Source organism: Sardina pilchardus, chromosome 8 (genome assembly GCF_963854185.1).
Source record: "Sardina pilchardus chromosome 8, fSarPil1.1, whole genome shotgun sequence".
NCBI classification, from domain to species: domain Eukaryota; kingdom Metazoa; phylum Chordata; class Actinopteri; order Clupeiformes; family Clupeidae; genus Sardina; species Sardina pilchardus.
The window spans coordinates 29,566,025-29,575,453 of record NC_085001.1 but is presented as its reverse complement, the minus strand read 5'-3'; the positions used below and the strand labels follow the sequence as shown (position 1 = coordinate 29,575,453).

Genomic DNA, 9,429 nt, shown 5'->3' with positions numbered 1-9,429 from the left:
ATATGTAGATGTTGAAATTGGATGTAATGGTTTTGGTGTGTTCTCTGCTGAATGTTTTTGTTTGTTGTGTGTTGCCGTAGAAACGTGAGGAAGGCTGGTGGGTGGTGATCGGAGACCCCAAGTCCAACAGTCTGATCTCCATCAAGAGGCTCACACTGCAACAGAAGGCCAAGGTCAGTCAAACACACGCACACACACACACACACACACACACACACACACACACACACACACACACACACACACACACACGTGCTTTGCAACCCTACTCTCACTCGTGCCATGTTGCTTAATGGACTGAATTCGTATGATTGGAGTTCAGCTGATCCTAGGGGGAACATATTTAAACTCTGGACCTGAGGGTACAAAATCTGTCTGTCTTAAATATGAACTAAATAAATAACACTCCAAAACGTAGAGGACCATGTGTGAAGACTAGTCATGTAAACTCCCATCTTATCAGTGGAATTGACCTGGTCCTGTCCATGGGGACATAACCTGCATTCAGCCGCCCCTGAGGTTGGTTGAGTGAAGCTTCTGTGTTTTCCATTTAAACAGGAAACCTGAGGGGGGGTGGAAGTGTCTGACCCTGACCGTGTGGTGTGTGTTGTTTTGACCCTGATTGTGTGTGTGTGTGTGTGTGTGTGTGTGTGTTGATCTACAGGTGAAGCTGGACTTCGTGGCACCAGTCCAGGGCGTCCACAACTACACGCTCTACTTCATGAGCGACGCCTACATGGGCTGTGACCAGGAGTACAAGTTCAGCGTGGACGTCAAGGAGGCCGACAGCGAGGGCGAGAGCGACTCCGACTGATCTGGAGACAGGCCGGGGGCGTACTCCGTCTGATCCGGGAGCAGAGAAATGTCCTTGTCCTGTAATGGCCGTCTCTATTTTGTATATTAGCCAGTGAGCTGTGGGGCAGTGAAATGCTGCCCGTTTTCCTTTTCCCCCATTTAATTCACACATGGCTGTGATAAAATCACCTCTTCGAAATGTCTTGTGGTGGATTTTTTAATGTAGCCGATGATAGCGCTTGCTAGTGTAAAACCAATGGGAATCATTGGAAGCAGACATTGCAAAGCCAAAACGTTTTGGTGTCTTGTATCCCTACAGAAATCCTTCTTTGGTTTCACCACAACAGTAACTATAAGGTCCGACAAGTAATGCTTATTTGAAATGTGAAACGCATTTTTATATTGGAAGTCTGCCATGGTTGTTTTGTAGTGTTTTATGCCAGTCAAAATAAACAATTAAGAAATGATACTTGGTTTTCTCTTCATCAATAATCATACACAGTCATCAAATCTCTTATTTTAATCAAAACTCAGTATCAGGAAAAGCACATGTAAAAAGCAATCATGATGGAAAAAAGCATTTAAGAGGAGGGACTGATTACAAAGTGTGAGGTGAATTAAATGTTGAACTTCATGTGCGGAGGTGCTACCGAAGCAGTGGTGATGCTGACTGGGAAAACCCATCACATGGTGCAATTTGACAAACTTCTGATACCATCCTAACATCCAATATTTTGGGAGGATGGTGTCTAGGATTTTGCTAAAGAACAGTGTCAACATTGTTACTAGGATGATATCAGAATCAGAAGTTTGTCAAATTTCACCAGGAAGGGTTGAAACGGAGCAAAAAAATCAAGGATTTTTGAGTGCACCATGTGATGGGTTTTTCGCAGATCATATTAAAATGAGGCATGGCAGAATCCTTACGTTTCAGCTCTGAAACAAATGCCTATGTACACCCCTCAGCTGGCCTTGCTTTCACACACGAGTGTTTGGCCTCCGACTGATCACAAAGCTCCCTTCAACCTGCAAGGCCCGCGTTCCGTTACAGCAACAAGTTCACAGTTCATTGGTCCTCCAGCCTGCCAATCAGGGGTATCACTCCTCTGATTTGTAGCTCCAGAGGCAGATGTCTCCGTCGTCGCTGCAGGAGGCCAGAAGTCCCGCCTCCTTGGGGCTCCAGGCCACGCAGTTGACGTCCTGGCCGTGCGCCTTGGGCATGTGAGCGCTCATGGAGAAGACTGGCTGCTCGGGGTCAGCGGTCACATCCTCCTTGAACACGCGCACGCCATCGTCCCCGCAGGCCGTGGCCAGGGCACCGGTCAGCCGACACCTGCGCAGAGGCGGGAGGGTGGCACAGCACACAGCTGATCAGTTTATCTGACCAACAACCAGCACTTTTCACACTGTAGCCTGAAGACCATTCAATTGTTTATTTATTAAAGGGATATTCCGCCATTTTTGGAAATACGCTTATTTTCCACCTCCCCTCGAGCAAAACAATCGATATTTACCTTGTTCCCGTTCATCCAGCCATTCTGTGAGTCTGGCGATACAACTTTTAGCTTCAGCCTAGCATAGATCATTGAATCGGATTAGACCATTAGCTTCTCGCCTGCTAGCTTCATGTTTAAAAGTGACTAAGATTTCTTGTAGTTTTCCCATTTAAGACGTGTCTCCTCTCAAGTTAGAAAGTGCAATAAGACCAACTGAAAATGAAACCTGGCGTTTTTCTAGGCTGATTTGACATGGAACTACACTCTCATCTGGCGTAATAATCAAGGCAACTTGCAAACGTAACATAGGCGCAGTGATATCGTACGCAGCATCTGAAAATAGTCCCCATAGACAACAAGCAGTAGTAGTGCCAGTAGTTTGCAAGTTGCCTTGATCATTACGCCAGATGAGTGTAGTTCCATGTCAATTCAGCCTAGAAAAACGCCAGGTTTCATTTTCAGTTGGTCTCATTGCACTTTCTAACTTGAGAGGAGACACGTTTTAAATGGGAGAATTACCAGAAATCGTAGTCACTTTTAAACATGAAGCTAGCAGGCGAGAAGCTAATGGTCTAATCCGATTCAATGATCTATGCTAGGCTGAAGCTAAAAGTTGTATCGCCAGACTCACAGAATGGCTGGATGAACGGGAACAAGGTAAATATCGATTGTTTTGCTCGAGGGGAGGTGGAAAATTAGCGTATTTCCAAAAATGGCGGAATATCCCTTTAAGATACGCATGCGCTTATTAGATATGTTTACTTATTTAGATATGTATGTACTCATTATTAGATATGTTAACTTATTACATATGTATGTACTCATTATTAACTTCAATTTAATTTTACTTATAGAGCACCAAAACATTACACATGTCTCATGGCGCTTTACAGAGTGTTACATTCAAAGAGAGCCCATGAGTAACAGGGGCAAGGAAAAACTCCCTAGAATTGGAGATACATATAGGAAGAAACCTCAGACAGATCCACGACTCAAGGGCCCAACCCATCTGCCTAGGGTCAGTTACAGTAGAGTATAGTCATTTGTAGTATGTATTTAGTATTTGTATTATTAGATATGTTAACTTATTACATAGGTATGCACTTATTCGATATGTTTATTTATTACATATGTATGCACTTATTCGATATGTTTACTTATTTAGATAACTGTCGCCAGCTGGTACATAGGTTACAGTACACAACACCAGAAAATTCCCTGATCATCCCTTGGGGTGCTTTCTAGAGTCCAAGGGCTGAGACCTCATTCAGAAAAGTGTTGCATAGAAACTATCCTTCATTTGATCTTTTCTCACATAAAGGTGTGTGATTCAAGTACAGTATGCACAAAAAAAACTCCTTGTGCAACTGCCACTCTTCCAGATGTGAACTCTCCTGAAGCTTGAGACCGCTCAAATCCTGTGTCACTTATTCCCCAACCAATCAGAAGCTCAGTCCTAGGAGAACCTAGAGGTACTACTCACCACGCCACGTCATACACCGTCCGTCCGTGGAACCCGGAGAGTGTGCACACACACTTCCACGGAACCTCGCTGTCCGGCTGCGCCTCCTTCCAGATCTTAACGGTGCGGTCGTCGCTGCAGGAGGCCAGCCGCAGGCCGTTGGGGTCAAAGGTCAAGCTCCAGACAGTGGAGGTGTGTCCCTCCAGCGTGGCCCGGCACTCCCAGTCGTCGTCCTCCTCCTTGTAGACGCACACTTTGTTGTCGTAGCTTGCCGAGGCCAGGAGCTGGTGGGGGAGAGGGTGTGTGTGTATGTGGAGGGTATAGAACATATTCTCAGGTGAGGATGTGCAATTCACTGGAGGCCAGTCAGACACATCACCTTCTCCTCCTGTGCTCCAGGCAGCTGACTACATTTGATTAGATCCTATTCAATTCCATACGCTTTACTCAACCCAGAAGGGAAATGACTGCTCCATATACAGACATTAAAACATACAAACACTTATACACACACATAACCATACATGTACATAATACCCATAACCATATCTGTGTAACCCACACAAGACTCATGACAGTGGTGCGGCCTGACGTTACCTCCAGGGTGGGATGCCAGGCCACGTGTTTGACGTCCTGTGTGTGGGAGTTCACCACACTCACACACTCGTACTCATCGTCCTCGTCCACTGGAGGGGGGAGAGAGAGAGAGACTGTATGAGCATCTGCCATTTTCACTATTGACAAGTTTCCCTGAGGGGACAATAAAGTTAACCTAACCTAACCTGTGCATCTATCTATCTATCTATACAAACCCTCTGACTTACAGGGATCAAGGATTTAAATAAGATTGCTATGACGTGTATGTTTTCTAACTATTAAGAATCTGAAGATTACAATGACATGGTTTGTAGTTTACCTTCCCACACCCACACACTCTTGTCTCTGCTGCAGGTGGCCAAGAGGTTGCCAGAGGGGGACCAGGCGACGCACTTCACCTCGTTCTCATGGCCCTCCAACACTGTTAGGCACTGCAGATCGCAGATCACACACACACACACACACACACACCAAATAAACTCATGCCTCAGGCACTGTGGATCACACACACAAATAGTAAATAAACACATGCCTCATGTCCTGCCTGCCAAACTGACAGGGATCCGACTGAGAGTTACCATGATCATCACGGTAGGATCCTTTCAAGACAGTTGGGTTGGGTTGGGTTTCGCAAATCAACAAGGTATCAACCAAACTTCCCTGACCTGTTATCAATGATGCATCAGTGTCTTACCTCGAAGTCGTCGTTATTCCTCTTCCAGATGCACGTTGTGGCATCGAAGCTGGCCGAGGCCAAGTAATTCCCACATGGGGACCAAGCCACCTTTCTGACAGTGCGCTGATGGCCGTCTGACATCACACACTTGCAAACCCACGACTCGCCTACGTGAAAACCGCAAACACATCAGTTACACTTGCACCACTGATCATATTCGCATACCTTTCCACAATGTTACTGTAACATTCCCTCCTGGGTTGAGCACAGCAGAATTATTAACGTAAGTTTGTCAACATAACATGTTGGGCTGACAGATACTCGCCGGAAGCTTGGCATCCGTTATATCTTGAACAGTATGCAAACGTTAAGATCTTTACCTTCTTTGCCCCAAATGCGAATAGCTCGGTCACCGCCACATGAAGCAAGAAGTGTACCCTTTGGGTTCCAGGCCACGTACCAGCAGCGCGAGTCGGGGTGCGCGCTGAATCTGTGAACAAGATCAAGCGTGTCCTTCATAGCTAGTTAGATAGCTTCCTAGCCTACTCTACAGCAACTAACGTTCGCCAAGATGTTGTATGATAACACTTTATCCACTTCCGCACTGTGACAGGTTTAACATTTACAGATGAAAATGTCAATCTATGACTTTTAGATAGAGCAAATAGAGACGAGTGACGACGATAAAATATGCTGTCTACTTAGCTTGCTAACTAACGTTTTTAAGCATAACTATCTTATCAGAACAACTCAACTCCCTGAACCATTTTCTTCGTGCCTTTCAAACTGCAGCAGATAGGGCAACACTGCCATCTATAGCCAGGGAATGGAGAGTGTGTTATGCTGAGGCCTGAGGGTTTGTATTGGGGTTTGGTACAATTATGATTGTGGGGCTCTTTATTTAACACAAAGCCACTGGGAAATGTTTTGCCTTTATTAATACATGCGGTGCCCTTTATATTTTGCCTCTTAATCTCAGACCGGCTTTAGTTCTAGTGCACCTCCTGCTCTCAGGTGCTGCTCTGTCTAGCAGCTCCTGTCTGATCCTCATAAGCCCCTCGATCTGGGCCATTCAAGATCAGTATGGCCTTTGGGGCCCCCGTGCAGTGAGTCGGGCATAGTTTCTCTAACATTTACTGTAGCTCCCTGATATCTGTGATATCCACAGAAAACTGAAAGTGCAGACTACTAGTGCATCAAAGAGTGGATTTGTAAAGCATCCTATGCAGGCTTTGTCCACTAGGACGCAGTAAATCTTTGTCTAGGAAGAATTATGAGTAACGCTGTGTGTGGACTTAGCACTTAGGCCATCCTAGCCCCAGCCTATAGAGCCGCCTCTGCCAGACAGCGGTCATAAATGGCCATACGACAGCAGTAAAGGACTAAAAAGGCTGCACTTTGCAAATAAACGTGTTTTATTGCACAGGCGCGTTTCGGCTTAGCGCCTTCCTCAGTGTGCTTTTGAGCAGGCCTTTTTCCTTTTCTGAGTAAGCATATACCTTTGGCCAAGCACTCTAAAAAGAGACATAAGAGACTGAGTGAAGCCTGCTCCTACCATTCAAATCATATATGACAGCACACACATACAGTATATGGCCTTTTTTCCCCACTGAAATGTTGATAATGTATGGAGCAATGGCCTTGGAGAGCTACCATAACCAACGTAGTCAAGATAGACTTGATCCCTGGGCCCATTTGCAAATGTTTATGACACAACATAGCAGCTAAAGGTCAACCTAGCATAATGTGTGCATGTGCCCGACTGCATGATATCAGCAGTCAAATTGATTCAAAACTCTGCCCTGCTCATGTGTGGCCCTTTTTGAATGTATTACCTAGCTTGCTCTATACCAGTCATCATGGTATGGGAGGAATCCTGTCCTAGTATCCACCGATACATATCCATAGGTAGAGGGAGGGGATAATCATCAAGTTCAAAATTTCAACACACCCATTTGGGACTTGATTAACACTATCAATACAAGAACTTTGACACCAAAAGTAACTCTTTATCTTGAAAATGACCCCCCACCCCATGAAAATGAAAATAAGAACCCAAAAAGTGGCATTTTCTGCACATTCCGCCTGGTATGTATGAGCTATTCTTACTGTTTGCTTATACACTGTTAAATAAATGCTTTCAAACCCATTTGATATTTACTGTAATGAACACTATCAAAAGAAGAACTGTTACACCTCAAAGTGACTCTATCTTGAAAATAATCCCCCATTCCTCTTTAAAATTGAAAAAAGAACACAAAAAGAGCATTTTTGGGGGGCTGTTCCACCCTTTGTATGCATTCACTATTCTTACAGTCACTATTCAATACTAAAAGACTCATTAGGAAACTCATTAGGAAATTTGCTTTTTATTTCAAATACAAAACAGTTAATTAATTTTTATTCAGTGACATTGGCCTGGAAAGAACTTGAACTTGTTGGTCTTAAGTAGCACTTCATATTTTTCTTAGTCTCTCAAGACTTTCTTGGAATTTGGCATACTCCAGTGTGGTTCGGTCACTCCTCTTGCCTAAGTAGGCCATGAGAGCATTTTATTTTATTTTTAATGATCAAAGGGTGGGAAAAGGGGGAAAAACCCATGTCCGATTTAGTTTTTTGGGTGGGGTGGGGGGTTTATTTCATGATAGGTACCAACTTCCAATACAAAATATCTCCCAAATGACCCAATGCACCATCCCTGAAGTGGGCGTAATCATTTTCCAATTTTTTAATTTTTAGGCCATTTATCCCCTCCCCCTACCATAGGTGCTGAACAGTGATCGCCCCATGACACTTATCATAAGAGATTATAATCTGACCATGACAGCGCATTGCAAGCAAGTGATGAGGTTGAGAATGTCACAGCAACATTACTGAACGTTATAAAGCACCTGGAGGGCGGGGAGACACATGCAGATCTGTTTGTTGATTTTTGTCGACCTGACCAGTGTGAGAGTAGGCTACTTTAATTGCACATGGAGTTTTGTTGATCTGAGCAGTGTGAGAGTAGGTGACTTTAATTGCACATGGAGTTTTGTTGATCTGAGCAGTTTAATTCCACATGGAGTTTTGTTGATCTAACCAGTGTGAGAATACTTAAACCGTACATGGAGTTTGGTTTATATATTTTTCTCTATTTGAAGTGTTGCTGTATGAACATCAAACAAACCAATGGACAGGCTCAGAACGTGCATCAATTCAGCCCATGATACGGAACAAAGAAGCTATGATGATATATGATTCATTAGCCTATCATCATATCTCAAGAAAACATAGATATTATGAACAGTGCTGGCCTAAGTGCTTACTCTGCCTTCGTAGAAGCAAATCAGTGAGTCTTCTATTACTTGTCCTCCTTAAGCTAAGCATAACATGAACCACTTATATTGTTGTTGAGAGGATGAACCAGATCTATTAGGTCATGGGAAGAAAACTCCATGCGAGTGAGCTGGGTTAACTTGTTGTGTTCCTCTTCATGTTTAATGTCAACAAATAATAATAGCTGATCTGGTGACTTGCATCTCACAGGTCTGTCTGTAAGGCAATGAAATAAAGTTACTGTTGGTTTTGAATGACTAACGAGTAACACAAGTATTGGCAAACGTTTACATAGCCTCCTTCTCATGTTGCTTGACAAGCGCTCACCAGAATGACACTCCTCTGAAATCTCTTCGAGTTGTTTGATTTTAAAATATTTATTTTAACTAATAAAATAAACATCCTGACTTACATCCTCATTTGCACATAAAAGTGAAAGGCACCTAATTAGACGAGGAACCTTACACTCAAGTCCATAAATACATAATACAGATAACATACACAGAATATAAATCAGTTTGGGCACGATGCCAGCTGTCAGAAAGCAGCCGAGCGATTCATAACTTTACTGTAATGCTAACTATCCTATCTTTCAACAATATGCTATCTTACTGGCAAAATAGTAGCATAATTTCAATTTAATTTCACTTATAGAGTGCAAAACATTACACATGTCTCATGGCCCTTTACAAAGTGTTAAACATTCAGAGAGAGCCCATGAGTAACAGGGGTGAGAAATAACCCCTAGAATTGGAGATACAGTAAGAAACTTCCAACAGATACACGACTCAAGGGCCCAACCCATCTGGGTCGGTTACATATGGTCATTTTTAGTGTCAGAAATAGTCCAGTGTAGGGAATAAAGGGATTAGGAATTGTCCTAAGGACAGTAATGGATCGCTGGCAAGGAATCCGGGCAAAGGGACAACAACAGACGAGGGCAGTCATGGGACTTCAGGTGTGATCAGGGCCAAGTGGCTGGTGATGACTGGTAATGGTTTACCTCATAAGTGAGGTATGAAGGAAGAAAGAGTGATATAGAATGGGTTAGTATTACTAGAAGTCTATTCTCCCCACTGTATGTG

At 43.7% G+C, this 9,429-nt stretch overlaps 2 protein-coding genes across 3 annotated transcripts in view; one reads left to right on the top strand and one right to left on the bottom strand.

Annotated features, from left to right (window-relative positions):
* The window catches only part of snrnp200 (small nuclear ribonucleoprotein 200 (U5)), a 23,946-nt gene extending 22,684 nt beyond the window's left edge, over positions 1–1,262 (top strand). For both annotated transcript variants that reach the window (XM_062543537.1, XM_062543538.1), the window contains 2 exons: positions 81–173; positions 665–1,262. In XM_062543537.1, coding sequence (XP_062399521.1) covers positions 81–173; positions 665–814 — 243 coding nt within the window. In that variant the 3' untranslated portion in view covers positions 815–1,262. The remainder of the gene's footprint in view (positions 1–80; positions 174–664) is intronic.
* On the bottom strand, positions 938–5,809 carry ciao1 (cytosolic iron-sulfur assembly component 1). The gene is made up of 6 exons (XM_062543539.1): positions 5,407–5,809; positions 5,045–5,193; positions 4,670–4,781; positions 4,351–4,439; positions 3,775–4,037; positions 938–2,128 (listed from the first exon to the last, which is right to left on the bottom strand). Exons 1-6 carry the CDS (start codon positions 5,543–5,545, stop codon positions 1,894–1,896), a joined length of 987 nt encoding a protein of 328 aa, XP_062399523.1. The 5' UTR covers positions 5,546–5,809; the 3' UTR covers positions 938–1,893.
* Between the last annotated feature and the right edge of the window lie 3,620 nt (positions 5,810–9,429).

Excerpts from the sequence above, each read along its gene's own strand:
- ciao1 (XM_062543539.1), bottom strand. The coding sequence starts at position 5,545 with ATGAAGGACACGCTTGATCTTGTTCACAGATTCAGCGCGCACCCCGAC. Across the intron at positions 4,782-5,044 it reads GGAATAACGACGACTTCGAG|TGCCTAACAGTGTTGGAGGG; the intron begins GTAAGACACTGA and ends TGCGATCTGCAG. Across the intron at positions 2,129-3,774 it reads ACGGTGTATGACGTGGCGTG|GTGTCGGCTGACCGGTGCCC; the intron begins GTGAGTAGTACC and ends GCCTCTGCGCAG.